The sequence below is a fragment of the Thamnophis sirtalis genome, unplaced genomic scaffold, assembly GCF_051295495.1.
Source record: "Thamnophis sirtalis isolate CommonGarterSnake01/CBP01778 unplaced genomic scaffold, rThaSir2_p1.2 scaffold_3, whole genome shotgun sequence".
Taxonomy (NCBI): domain Eukaryota; kingdom Metazoa; phylum Chordata; class Lepidosauria; order Squamata; family Natricidae; genus Thamnophis; species Thamnophis sirtalis.
The window spans coordinates 33,474,722-33,489,927 of NW_028261383.1; the positions used below are offsets into that span (position 1 = coordinate 33,474,722).

General features: G+C 43.7%; 1 protein-coding gene across 1 annotated transcript in view; it reads left to right on the top strand.

Moving 5' to 3' along the window:
* The window catches only part of TRIM39 (tripartite motif containing 39), a 29,664-nt gene extending 21,190 nt beyond the window's left edge, over positions 1 to 8,474 (top strand). The window contains exon 8 of the mRNA XM_087708582.1: positions 5,070 to 8,474. Within this exon, the coding sequence (XP_087564708.1) occupies positions 5,070 to 5,617 (548 nt within the window). The 3' untranslated portion in view covers positions 5,618 to 8,474. The remainder of the gene's footprint in view (positions 1 to 5,069) is intronic.
* The last annotated feature ends 6,732 nt before the right edge of the window (positions 8,475 to 15,206 follow it).

The following is a 15,206-nucleotide window of genomic DNA, read 5'->3' on the forward strand; positions in this document are numbered from 1 at the left end:
GGGCAACACATAGTCTGTAACATACATGAGCTGGAAGGAAGTAGGTTCTCCCCTTAATTGTTGCTCTCACTACACCTTTGGAACTGATGCATGAAAAAAAGTGATTAAGGTTCCTGGTTGCCCATCGGATGGGCTAAGCCATTTCTTGCTTACATGGATGGAAGTGATGTAGTTACAGTTCTCAAAGCATTGTTCCTCCAGCAGATGTTCTATTTGCCACTGTAGCCAAACTCACTGCCTGCATTAGTGTTGCAACTGGTTAAGAGGCTCCAAAATCCCTCTCATCCTTGTGACCAGAATATTTCAAGTCATAGAAACAGAACTGATCGGATCTTAATTGCCAACTCCGAGCCCAACTGGCCCCTGTTTACATGGTTCTGTGTTTACTATAACAACACATACATCTGTCTACCAAAAATGTGGAACTTTATAAAGACTGAATGAAATACCCAGATTTGCTGTCACTCAAATTCATGGCATGGCAGATTCAGACCTGACTTTTACTTGATTTCAGTTGGGAAGTCTTTTGCACAACACAGACACTCTACCTGTAAAGGATATACTTTGTATGGCAGACAACCATGAAATTTGCAGCATGTTACCATTGTATTCTTCATTGTTTTTGTTATCTCCAGCATTGCAAGTCTCTCTTTTTCCTCGTTAAAAGTTAATGTCACCTTAACACCCATGTTTAGGAGACAGTGCTTTCATTTTCTCGAGATAATACTGTTGGTGAAGAGATTGTTGAGTTTCTCTCTATCTTTGCCTCTAGCCTGGAGTTTCAATATTTACATTTACATTAAACCTTGTGAACTGAAAACTTGTTTCTTATCATTCCTTGGGGAGAATTGCCTTCCTCGTGGCAATTGCTTTAGTTTATATGATAAGGGAAATATCTCCTCTGAGAATTGTTCCTCCCTCCAAGCTGCATCCTTCAGCCAGATATTTCTTACCTCCAGTGACGTGCAGTGAGGGTTACCATTGGTGAGGCAAGAGCGCAGCAGCAGCGAGAAGCAACGTCCCCGCCGCTGTGTCCGACAGGTGTCTTGTGTTTATGGCGGACATAAAAGCGAGACGCCTGTCGGACACAGCAGCGGGGGTGTTGCTTCTCGCCGCTGCCGCGCTCTGCCGCCTCCCCCACCCCGCCTCCTCTGTCCCCACTGACATTCCAAAAGGACATTCCAAAAGTATGCCGCCGAGAAGCAGCAGAGCCGGGATCATTGCCGCCAAGACCCGGGTCTGCCCAGTAGAAAATGCCGGGCAGAGAAGAAATTGCTGCTGAAGAACCTCTCCAGAATCACCCTTGATGGAAACTGCTAAATTGCGCAGTCGCTCAAGTGCCCTTGCACAGGCATGATTTGCTGCTCCCAGATCAGGAGGCGGGAGAATCAGTGCCTCCTTTGCATACATTTTTTTTTGCTTTTTAACCCTTTCTTAATTTTTAAAAGGCAAAAAAATCCTTATGCAAAGGAGGCCCCGAGTTCTCTGGCCTCCTCCTATCGTTAACACTGAGAGCAGACACCAAGCCACTGTGACTTGAAATCTGGTAGCAACTATCCTGGCTTTAATTATTTAAAAAAAATTCTTTAAAATTCTTTCCTTTCCCTCAGGAGACTGGTGAGGCCCCGCCTCCCCTGCCTCTAGTGACTGCACGTCCCTGCTAACCTCCCTAAGAATTTTTCCCTACTTTCCAAATAATTTCACTAACACATTCAACAGTTTAGAACACTCATTCTACCCCCTAAATCTGGAGAGGATTTTATCTTCATTGTATTGTATTGCAAAGCAGGAAAGGGATGGATGGATGGATGGATGGATGGATGGATGGGTGGGTGGGTGGGTGGGTGGGTGGGTGGGTGGATGGAAGGAAGGAAGGAAGGAAGGAAGGAAGGAAGGAAGGAAGGAAGGAAGGAAGGAAGGAAGGAAGGAAGGAAGGAAGGAAGGAAGGAAGGAAGGAAGGACGGACCCACTGCTATGAAATGCATTCTTGAAATTCTGAAGCTTTGTTCTGTGATAGCAAAGCAATTGAGTGTGAAGTCAGTGTGAAGTCAGTTCATCAAGATCAGGGGTGTCAAACTGGATTTCACTGAGAGCCGCATCATAGTTGTGTTTGACCCTGGGGGCTCAAGATGGGTATGGCAAGAGTGGGTGTGGCCAGCTCAACGTCACTCTTGTTGGGGGCACCTGTGATGCCAACAAAAATGGGCTTCTGAGCTCTGTTTTCAGCTGCCACAGCCTCCTGCAATCCTCTGCCAGTGAAAACAAAACTCTGGCAGGCCGTGTGCTGGTCCTTTTCTGTTTTCACTGGCAGAAGCATTGCGGACAAGTCTTACTGTTTCCAGGATGGCCCCGCGGGGCCAGATCTAAGTACCCCATGGGCCGGATCAGGCCCATGGGCCTTAAGTGTGACACCCCTTATCAAGACAGTGTCACATTCTGTTGTTTTTCTCAAATATGCTACTTCTAGTCATAATGCCAAGTAGCTTTCATCTCAGTTATCAATGTTTATGACATACTATTAGTTATTAACTCCAGAAAAGTCTCCTCTTTTCCTCACCTCAGCTTTTCTGAGCACTTACTTCTACACTAAGTACAAGGTTTATAAATCATTGTGTTTGTGAATCACAGATGAAGAGCTGTGTTTCTTACCCATAATTATTTATCGGAGTGGTTTATCTGCTAGTGTTGCAGTGCATTCTGTTCTGGTGCCAATCATATTGGTTGGCATCATTGGGTTATGTTGAAATTGATGAGACAGGTGACATTTGCATCTAAAGATGCCTATTGGTATAAGGATACACTTTTGCTTAAAATCCTAGGTATGCAATAATCCAAACATAATGCCTGCATGGCTGCTATAATGGTTCCACCACAAAAGCGCGTAGGACAAAATCGCGCTCGACAAAAGCGCGCTGTGACGTCATCACAGCGCGACGAAAAAGATCGAAAAAATGTAAAAATAAAGCTAAAACCTTCCCCTAACCCCCCCAAACCTAACCCTAAACCTAACCCTAACCCTAACTCTTAACCTAACCCTAAACCTAACCCTAAACCTAACCGTTAAAGTAACGAAAAACGTAACGCTAACCCTTATCCTAACCCTAACGCTAACGCTAACGCTCTAAAGCTAACCCTAACCCTTAACCTAACCCTAACCCTAACCCTAACCCTAACCCTTACCTTTATGTGAATCGGCTTGCTTTAATTTAATTTTTATTAATTTTTATTTGAATTTTTCGATCTTTTTCGTCGCGCTGTGATGACGTCAAAGGCGCGATTTTGTCGATCGCGCTTTTGCCGTCCGCGCTTTTGACGGGTCACGGCTATAATTTATATTTCTGCATTCACAGAGGGCCACTCAAGAGAACTGAAAGTATAGGTAAATAAGCAGTTTTTACCTTGCTGGATCAAACCATGGTTCATTTTCTCCTAGGTAATGTGGAACGAAGGCATCCAAACTAGCAACAGGGTCTTGGGGGTGGGGAGGGGAGTATACTTTAAGAAAAATATTTTCAAGCAATTTACTTGAAAATATAGAAACATCCTAGATTGTTATTGTTTAATTTTTGAATGAAAAGATCTAAAAAAAGTAATGCTTGGTTTTAAAAAACAATTGGTGGAATTCGGAATTGATTGGTGTCCTTTGATACTTAAGTTAACACCACTGTTTGGCTTCTGTTAATAGTTGGACAAATCTCACAAACAGCACAACTCACACATTGCCCTTCCTTGGGCTCTTGTATTCTACTTGGAAACAGCAGGTAGAAATCAAAATATCTGCTAAGCAGTGACCAAAATATCTCCTAGCTTGGTAACTGGGATTCACTTGGCAGAATATATTTTATTGGTACTTTAGAAGATGCACCGCCTTCTAATGCATTTCTAATTAAAAAAAAGAATCAAAAAGTGAGGAATCTTTTGGTATTGGGATCGGAGTATACAGAGTTGTGTGCTTGCTTGCACCCCACCCAGTTTGTGTCATAGTTGTCTCTCGACTTTCCTAAAGTAATACACACGTCAAGGTTCCAACCCATGTTCTAATAAAATTAGGAGTTGCAAGCCATTCTGCAAGAAAAATCCAGTTGTTTATTAGGAGCGTCATGTCGGCACAAAGCCAGCTCTGACTCCACGGTGGGTCACCAGTCACATTCCCCAACGAAGCAATTTCATGGGTCTTCATGGGTCATAGAAGTCATTCCCTCTGGCTGTTGCGGGGCTCCGTGGAGATGGCCTTGACTTCAGCTGGCTAGGATGTATTTTGTTTTGACTGAGATGTGAATTCCTCAGTGCAGCTGTGAAGTGCAATTTCCCATCCCCCTGCCTAAGGCAACTAGGGAGCAGGTCAGGAAAGCTTTGTGAGCTGACAACACACATTGAAAAGGGGAGGGGGTTGTCTGTGGGTGAGGACCCTCTATGTCCTCACTCTAATGTGTCTGTTGCACCTGGCAAATGTTTTACATTTATTTTCTGAGTCTTTTATGCTTCTGAAGGTTGCAAGGTATTTTGCCAGCTTCCAGAGGTTGAAGGGGGCAAGGCAATCGTAAAGTAACAGCTCTCCATTTCATAGAGTTGTTGTTCTATAAAGTGAAATAAGTAGCTTCCAGGTGACTTCTGGGTGAGGACTGTAGTAGGGATCTCCAATCTTGGCAGCTTTATGATTTGTGGACTTCAACTCCCAGAATTCCTCAGCCAGCTGGGGAATTCTGGGAGTTGAAGTCCATACGTTGCCAAGGTTGGAGACCCCTGGACTATGGAGAATTAAAATGACTCAATAGAAGTCCAAGCCTATTTAGAGATTGTACATGTATCGGTTGTGGATGCTTCTATTTTTTTTTATTATTTGCAGCCTCATTTCATTGTGTAAAAGAACCTGCTGAATGTTGCTATTGAGGAAGGCTGGGGAATTGATAGCAAAAACCAGATCTTAAAAGACTTTTAATAGCTACAATCCAAATAATCGGGAGGGGGGGGAACAAAAGGAGCCAAATGAAGAGAGGATATACTGTAATAGTCTAATCATGAGAGAAATGGCAGAGATGAATATATGTCCTTTTTTATTTCCCCTGCAGGAGATTTGACCCTCGACACGGAAACAGCTCACCCCAACTTAGTGGTCTCCGAGGACCGCAAGAGCGTCAAGTTTGTGGAGCAGCGCTTGCGAGATCTGTCCGATAGCCCGAAACGTTTTACAATCTATCCTTGTGTGCTGGCCACAGTAGGTTTTACTTCAGGCCGTCACTACTGGGAAGTAGAGGTGGGGGAAAAGACTCATTGGGCCCTGGGGGTTTGTAAGAACTCGGTAAGCCGTAAAGGGGAGACAACCTCTCTCCCGGAGACTGGCTATTGGCGGGTACGGCTACTCAACGGAGACAAATACGCGGCTACCACAAACCCCTTCACTCCGCTGCACATCAGTGTCAAGCCTAAGCGAGTGGGCATCTTCCTGGACTACGAGGCAGGCAAGCTCTCCTTCTACAACGTGACGGACCGTTCCCATATGTACACTTTTACCGACATTTTTACCGAGAAACTTTGGCCTTTCTTCTACCCAGGAATCCGGGCCGGGCGCAAGAACGCAGCCCCCCTAACCCTTCGTCCGCCCACGGACTGGGAATAAGCAAATGACCAAAATCCCCATCTTCCTTTGCTACGCTTAGCCCTCGAATTATGTAGAAAGAGTTTTTTTTTCCAACTCAGCTTCTCCGTGGGAAAGAGATCAGGATATCAGTGGCCTGCCTACTAAGAAGATACACCGTCCCCAGCCAGAAGAAGCAAAGGATCACAGAAATGAAGGGTTTTCACACCTAACGTTTAATGCTAGGAAAGGTTTGGAGAAGGCAGACCTTCGTTAAGGGGCAACAAAGACCTTGTCCTTTTCTGTAATCTTACAACTTCAGTTTCTGAAATTTTGGATTGCAGTTAAATCTGGGGGAAGAAAACCTTTGAAGCTTAGTCTAGTATTTGGCAACGAGCCACCTAGGATTGCATTGGCAGTGGGCAAAGCTGGTCAAATGTGGGAAAGGTAGCTGTTTCCTGTGCACCGTAGAGGGAGGGGAATCTCCCCTTGAAGGGGTTACAAAGATGTTTTTAACGTTGGCTTGTATAAATGTTGGAAATTATTTCTCGACAGCCTGTTTTTACCGGCAAGTCCGAGTGGAGGCAGGATAGGAGGAAGCTAGAGTGCATAGTGAGGATGCTATAAACCAAGGAAACTTGAGGCCATCGTTCACTCCAAGCTGATTCTTCAAAGCTACCAATTAGTTGCTGAAGCTTTGTTGTTCGCTTGTGGCTGCAGCCAAGTGGCAGAGGCAACCTCTTGACGGGGAAAAGTTGAGTTAATCATGATGTTGATTTAGCTACCGAAGGAATGGCTTTCTGGTGGTGTCGTTGGACGGGTGTGTTTCTCGAGTCGAATGCTTTGCAATGGCATTGGAAGGGCTAGTGCACAACCTCTCCCAGCTCATAGATTTTTGATATTTCAGCTACGTAACCTCAGAGCTAAGTTGAGTGTTGAGCATCTTACCCGGATGGTGAGGCAAATGGCTTATGGCATTTGCCTAGTCAGGGAAACTCCAGATTCAAAAAAAACAAACAAAAAAACAGGGATCAGAAATCAAATATAGTCACTTTCAATGGCATTTGAATGTCTTCCAATGACTTCGCCACAAATATAATCTGTCCTGTCCTGTGCTATCTTTGGTATAATCTCTAGCGCCCATTGACAGGTACCGCTGAGCCAAAGTAGGCATTTTCAGTGTAAAACTTCCCACCGACCCCCCCCCCAATCAAACGCATCTCTCTTCAGGGGATGAACATTGGACAGAAGCCAAAAACTCTTTGCACATTCAGAGTCCAGGTAAATTAGTTGCCTGTGCAGTGATGTGCCATCACCCTGCTGGCCACAGGATCCATGTTCATTGCTCTCAAAATAGTCTTTTCTAATTTATTGCCCACTGTGTTTGTTAGGGGAACAGCTTATATGATTCCCATGTAACATGACCAATGCTTGTACATCATGGAAAATTTAATCCCAATATACCCAGCAGCAACAGTGGAAGGCTATCTACTTTTGAAAGAAAGCCTGTCTTGCTTTGGGCAAAAAAAATACAGGCGGGAAAAGATAACAGCAGATATGTGGTTAAACGGCATGCAAAATAACTGCAGTGGAAAATATGTGCCTCTGTGTGTACCTAATTCTCTTCCCTTTGACCAAATTTTTAAAAAACACCATAACAAAAATAATACAGTCTCTTGATAAAGGAGCCTCATTTGCCTTGATTTTAGCCTTCAAGGTTTTGTTTTAGGGGGGAAAAAATCCAAATGAAAAAACTGAAGGGGAAAAAACAAAGGTCCTTAGACCAGTTCTCAATGTTTGCAATTAGATTTCTCTTTCAAATTCTACATGAAATTCTGAGTACCCCCCCAAAAAGAGACATCTGTAGGATAGAAGGTGCTGAGGTGAGCAAGACCAGGCGCACCTTACTTGCTTCTGGGGGAGCTGGTAGTGGCCTTTCTGAGCTTCAGCAGCATATGTGAGTTAAGTCTGAACATTTTGAAAAAAATCTGCCTTTTCCAGGCAATTGTTACGTGGAAAAAAAATTTGCTTGGTAGTCAAGGATTAGGTAAAAAGGTAACGGTTTTTCCTTTCAGTTGTGTCAAGGCGATGTTACTCATCTCCGTTTCTTGGCCAAAGAAGCCAGCATTGTCCGAAGACATTTTCTGTGGTTCTGTAGCCAGCATAGCTATACGCCAAAGGCGCACAGAACCCTGTTACCTTCCCCCTGAAGTGGTACCTATTTATCTACTTGCTTTTACATGCTTTCGAGCTGCTACGTGGGCAGGAGCTGGGGCAAGGAACAAGAGCTCCTTCTTGAGGCGCTCAGGTCTCGAACTCGGGCTGTGAGCTTTCCAGCTTACAAGCTCTGTGTCTTTAACCCTGTGTGCCATCACGGATTTAAGAGTGAATGCAATAAGAGCGTCCCCACATGGAGCTTTCCTGAATAGCTGAAGGAGTTGGCAGTTCAGAAGCGACGGCCATATTTTGAATACTGCTTTCTGAGCTTGGTTGTGTGCAGATATTCCATTGTCCAATTAGATAATATCATCAAGTGCTGTACTGAACGTGAAAATTCTTGAGTGTCAGAAAATATTACTACCGGAACCTTTCAGTTTGTCCAGTCTCAAATTAGTATTTGGCTGATTGGACTCAAAACAATCAAAGTGTTGTTTTGATGGCTCCCATATAAACGTCGTTGTCCATCTGGGAATTGAGGATTAGACAGACCTGATGAATTTAATTTGCTTTGCCTTCTAAAGCTGTTGTATGTACGTATGCACATGCATGAATGCAAAAGTCGGTAAGGTGGAGCTTTGAATATGACTGTACTGGCAGTTCTCCAGCAACCCACAGCTTAATGCAAAATATCAGATTGTGGCTTTAACATTATTAATAAAAAAATAATTGTTTTAATTGACAGTGGGCTATCCATGATTTCTTACTTACCTGGCAGGGGAGACACCTTGATCATGATTTCTCATTATAGGAATGTATCAGGGTAACTTGTGTTAATACCACTTTATAATGCCTTGGTAAGGCCACACTTGGAATACTGCATTCAGTTTTGGTCGCCACGATGTAGAAAAGATGTGGAGACTCTAGAAAGAGTGCAGAGAAGAGCAACAAAGAGGATTAGGGGACTGGAGACTAAAACATATGAAGAACGGTTGCAGGAACTGGGTATGTCTAGTTTAATGAAAAGGAGGACGAGGGGAGACATGATAGCAGTGTTCCAATATCTCAGGGGTTGCCACAAAGAAGAGAGAGTCAAACTATTCTCCAAAGTACCTGAGGGTAGAACAAGAAGCAATGGGTGGAAACTAATCAAAGAGAGAAGCAACCTAGAACTGAGGAGAAATTTCCTGACAGTTAAATAAATTAATCAGTGGAACAACTTGCCTCCAGAAGTTGTGGGTGCTCCAACACTGGAAGTTTTTAAGAAGATGTTGGAATTACCATTTGTTTGAAATGGTATAGGGCCGTCATGGCGAACCTATGGCAGGCGTGCCATAAGTGGCACGCAGAACTATTTGTTAGGGCACACGAGACCTTGCTCTGTCAGCTCCAATGCGCATGCGCCGGGGCAGCTGATTTTGGCCTTCTTTTGAGGCCATTTTTTGTCCCTCCGGAGCGTGAAAAGCCGGCCCTACGGGCAAACCAGAACTTCAAGAATGGACTTCCGGTTTGCTCGTAGGGCTGGTTTTCACTCACCGGAGCGTTTAGGAGCCTCCAGGAGGGCAAAAAAATGATCCTACGAGCAAACCGGAAGTCTGTGGGATGGAGGAGGTTGTTTTCACCCTCTCCAGGCTCCTAAAAAGCCTCTGGAGCCTGGGGAGGGCAAAAAAGGCATGCTGAAAATGGGGGGGGCACACTGGTTGCGCGCGCATAGGATTATGGGGGTGGCACACCCACGCATGACCTCCCCTGCGCTCCCGCTTTTGGCACGCGAGCCAAAAAAGGTTTGCCATCACTGGTATAGGGTTTCCTGTCTAGGCAGGGGGTTGGACTAGAAGACCTCCAAGGTCCCTTCCAACTCTGTTATTCTATTCTAACTTAAGATTTGAGATGAGCCAAAAGTATCAAAGTTCAACACAGACCATTTCAGACTTAATGTTTGAAACAAACAAAGAAACAAAAGGGATTGCTATAAAAACGATATGGAAAGGTCAGCTGAAAATATTCTGGCCATGAGCCGAGATATGCCACTTTAGGATTTTTTCTAAGAATTGTATTCTTTTAAAAAAAAAATCTCAGTACCAGAATAAAAAATATAAATACTAATTAAATTAATATGTGAATTAAAAAAACTCCTTGTGTAACAACATTCCTTTTAGAAAATTAATTTCCTTGGATAGTGAAGGTGACTAAGAAGCAAGTACTGCAGCCCATAAGACCAGCCATGACACTAGAAGGCAAAAATCACAAAACTGTCCCTCTCTGGATCATGTCATGCATAGGAATTCACTGGAGAAAACAATTGTGTTAGGAAGAGTTAGCTGTAAAAGGAAACCAGGCAGCCAAAGAACACGATGGCTGGACACCATCCAAGCTGCCACCAGCCAGAGCATAAAACAACTCAGAGATCAGAAGATGTTGGAGTGATTTGGTCCATAGAAATGACAAATCAGACTCAATGCCATCGTCACCAGAAAATTAATAGATTCCCATTCACTTACATTGTCTATTCTCTCTCGCTCATAGAAACATTAACACAGAGACACAAGAATACACACATCATGCTCTGATCCGGGATGAGATGAAGGGAAGAGTTAGCTGGGAAATGAAGGGAAGCAGAGGGAAGAACAACACTTGATGGAGTGGAATAAATTCACAAACACATGAGGAAAGAAAAGCACAGTTAATGGATTATAAAAGAATTAGCATTCGCTAGGCAAGCAGCAACTTCCAAGAATTTTCATGCTAAAATCCAGAGACATCCAAGTTTTTGCAGTAGTAAAGGTTTACACCTTCTTGCAGGAGGTCCTCAACTTATAACCGTTCGTTTAGTGACTGTTTGAAGTTAAAACGGCACTGAAAAAAATTACAGTTTTCACACGACTGTTGCAGCATCCTCGTGGCCACATGATCAAAATTCGGATGCTTGGCAACTGGCGTGTTATTTATGATAGCAATAGCAATAGCAGTTAGACTTATATACCGCTTCATAGGGCTTTCAGCCCTCTCTAAGCGGTTTACAGAGTCAGCATATTGCCCCCAACAACAATCCGGGTCCTCATTTCACCCACCTCGGAAGGATGGAAGGCTGAGTCAACCCTGAGCCGGTGAGATTTGAACAGCCGAACTGCAGTCAGCTGAAGTAGCCTGCAGTGCTGCATTTAACCACTGCGCCACCTCGGCTCTTAATGCTGGTTTGCAACAGTGAGGAAATTCATTTTTTTTACTACCAGTTCTGTGAGCATGGTGGGCATGGGGTGGCTTGGTGGGCATGGCAGGGGGAGGATACTACTAACTCTATTTACCCCTGTCTATTTGTGGTCATTCAAATACTTTGGGCACCTGATGAGAAGGAAGGAGAAGAACCTAATGCTGGGAAAGATGGAGGGCAAAAGAAGAAGAGGACGACAGAGAATGAGGTGGCTGAATGGAGTCGCTGAAGCACTAGGCATGAGCTTAAATGGACTTCAGAGGATGGTAGAGGACAGGAAGGCCTGGAGGAACGTTGTCCATGGGGTTGCGATGGGTCGGACACAATGGGTCGCAACTAACAACAATTTGTGGTCATAAGTGCCTATCCGTATTTATTCCTGTCTAATTCTGTAGCAATACTGCCCTGCTTCTTCTTCTTATGATTTGATACATATTCAAACAAAAAATATCCTCATTTTCTGGAAATCTTATCTTGCTAAATAGCCCTGTCCTTTCACTATCAGAAACCACATTCTTTCTCCTCATTCCTGTGTCAAGGCAGCACGAATTTTAATTATGTTTATAAAATATTGGCTATTTTCACAAAGCTTGGGATGTATTATCTGTTGGAGTTAAATGTTCCGGCTAGTGGGGGAAAAAAAACCTCAATGCCATTTTAGAAGGGAAGATAGAGCTTTATTATTACAGAGAAGCAAAGGGTCCTTCAACAGATAAGAAAGGAACGCAAGGACAAACATTGAGCTCAGCCACAGAGATAAGTTTTGCCCATTAGGATAGGGAGAAAGCAAACTCTTCTTATGGGGAAAGTTACATTCGGAAATTCTAGAATTAGGCAAACCCAGACTGGAGGTTCCCACAGTTGGGAACATTGCTAAGCAAGGAGGTTGTTAAGTGAGTCGCCCCTCATTTTATGGCATTTTTTTTGCCACAATTGTCAAGGAAATCACTGCAGTTGTTAAATGAATCGCATTGGTTCTTAAGCAAATCCGCCTTTCCCCGTTGACTTGGCTTGTCAGAAGCCATCTTGGAAGGTCATGTTGGAAGAAATGTCCATCTGGGTTCAGTTCCAAGTGGGGGAAAATGACACTGGAAACATGGAAGCTGCTTGGAAAGATGGTTTTAATGGTGAACAGGATCACGTGCCTTGGAGCTCATGGGTGAAAAGGGAGATCACATGCTTCCGGATGTTGGGTGAAGAAGAAAAAAGGGCCAAGATGCTGTGAGTTTTATACCTTCTCCTGGGCCCCACCTTAGAACCTGTTCTGGTGTAAGAAATGTATTCTGATTAGTTGTCAGACTCCCAGGGGGTGGATGGTGGTGGTCTTAGCTAACTTTATAGGCTGTCCTGAGACCCAAGCTTGTTTGAACCTTGCTGGCTGATGTAATTTTCCCAGGTGCCATGTGATGAGATAGGTAGAGGGCTAATCCTACTTTTGTTATGTAGAATAGACTGGCTTGGGTCTTAATGACCCATTGACAAAGGGGGAGGGGCAGGAAGCTGCTTTGTCTTTAAAAACATATTTCTCCTTTTCTCATCCAGGGAAATATCATATTCTGCCTTTAATATTTCCTAAAATATTTCATTTTTCTAGGAGAGGGAGGGGTGGGTGCTAACTTCCTACAGTCACATGGGAATCACAGGCCTCTGGGATGCTGCAACCACTGTAAATACATGCTGGTTGCCAAGTGCTTACATTTTGACCATGTGACCATGGGGATGCTGTGACAGTTGTATGTGCAAGGACCAGTGGTAGGTCACTTTTTCAGTGCAGTTTGAATCCAAGTTCTTAACAATCTGTTTTATTTGTGGCTAAGTCTGGATGGTAGTTTAAGCATAAGCAATTCTTTGCTAATGGGAGTTATGAATTATTACAAGTCCTGGACTAAAATATCAGGGTGGCCATTTGATCTTAGTTATAAAATAACATCAGCAAATGTCTGTCCTTTTGCAATGGTTTTAGAGTCATTTGAGTTCCTGGTTTAATTTAAATTTCCAGTTGTTTGTTTAATCCTGATTATAAGACAATTTATTGAAGAATTTATCTCTTGGTTATCAATCTGAAACAATCTTCATCTGGGTGATTTTAATATCCCTATAAAATCATCATGTTACGTTAAAAAAGCTTTGTTCTCTTTTCATGATAAGAGACTCCAGACTTATATTATTACTTTTACTCATTAATGTAAACCCTGCGATTTTTCAAAACGTTTCACCAGGCCTATTTCAAAGCAGCCTATGACATTATTTATAGTACCTTGTTTCCCTGAAAATAAGCCCTCCCAGAATAATAAGTTCGATGGGGCTTTTGAGCGCATGCACTAAAATAAGCCCTCCCCTGAAAATAAGCCATTCCTGAAAAATATTGTAACACAGCAGCAGTCATGAGGTGACCATGCTCGGCGCTTCTTTCACCTCAAAAATAGTAAGGCCAAGCATTTATTTTGGGGGTCAAAAGCAAATAAGACTCTGCCTTATTTTGGGGAAAACATGGGAAATCTCTATGGCAAATATAGTTGAAATTTAGCTATATCAAACCAACCAGAAGCAATATTTATAATTCAGACAGCATTATTTCTGCTGGAATAGCAAAAGGAAAAATATCTCAAGTAGACATTTCTCTCACTGGTTAAATCTGGAGTTGCACAGAGTTATATTCAAGTTTGGAAACTGGAGAGAGATTACACGAAACAACCTTTGAATGTTAAGTGGGAAAGTTACCAAAATTCAATGGGAATGTTACCAAGATTCAAAATGTAAAATCTGTGCAAGGGAAGACCCCCCTGAACTGTTTACTACTTTAAAATCACTTTAGATCCACTTTTACAGGCAATAGCTCAGGTGTCCTTTTTACACTCTTCTAATGATTCAGATAATTATTTTGTACCAAGTATTTCGTTGATTCAAGCTCCAATTCTAGTGTTAGCCTTCTGGTATTTTTGAATTAAGTAGCTCAAGCTGCAGTGTACAACAATGTAGGGAGTGGGAGTGAGCCGAGGTGGCGCAGTGGTTAAATGCAGCACTGCAGGCTACTGCTAGATCAGCAGTTCAGCGGTTCAAATCTCACCAGCTCAGGGTTGACTCAGCCTTCCATCCTTCCGAGGTGGGTAAAATGAGGACCCAGATTGTTGGGGGCAATATGCTGACTCTCTGTAAACCGCTTAGAGAGGGCTGAAAGCCCTATGAAGCGGTATATAAGTCTACTGCTATAATGTAAATTTTCTCCCGTTTTAGCAGAAGTGGTAGATGCTGTTGAGAATGTCTTTGTTCCTTTTGCTTGCTCCAATTTCTAGCCAATGCCTCTTCTCCCGTTTTCATCTACAGTGCAGGTAGTCCTCGACTTACAACAGTTCATTTAGTGACTGTTCAAAGTTACCAATGGCCCTGAGACAAGGGACATATGACTGTTTTTCACATGACCATTGCAGCATCCTCATGGTCCAATGGTGGGTTCAGACCGGGACGCCCTGGTACTGGTGTACTGGTGTCTGTGGGACCAGGTACCGTTCCGGTACGGTGCTCCGGAAGGCCCACCTGCCCGCCCTCCTTACTGGTGTTTGAGCTATTCGGGGCTTCTGCGCACGGAGCGTATGGCGCCTGCACAACGCTCCGCCGAGCAGCTGGAGCATTGCAGAAGCGTCATGGAGCAGGCAGTAAGTGCATGTTCGCGCTGCGCGCCTTCATGTGATGGACGCCCAGCCCCGTTGCACCGTACCAGTTGCAACATGATCCAGAATCCACTATTGCCATGGTCATGTGACCAAACTTCATATGCTGGGCAACGGACTCATATTTATGACGGATGCAGTGTCTCAAAGTTACATGATCACCTTTTGAGTCCTTCTGACAAGCAAAGTCAATGGGGAAGCCAGATTTATTTAACCACCATGTTACTAACGTAACTGCAGTGATTCGCTTAACTGTGGCAAGAAAGGTCATAAAATAGGGTAAAACTCACTTAACAAAGCTGCCTCACTTAGCAACAGAAGTGTTGGGCTCAATTGTGTTTGTAATTTGAGGGCTATCTGTATAGTATTCCCACTGACTTCCCCATTGACTTTGCTTGTCAGAAGGACTCAAAAGGTGATCATGTAACTTTGAGACACTGCATCCGTCATAAATATGAGTCCGTTGCCCAGCATATGAAGTTTGGTCACATGACCATGGCAATAGTGGATCTGGACGCCTTTCAGTCAGGATTCAGGCCTGGCTACAGCACGGAAACCGCTTTGGTCGCACTGACCGATGATCTCTGGAGAGCCA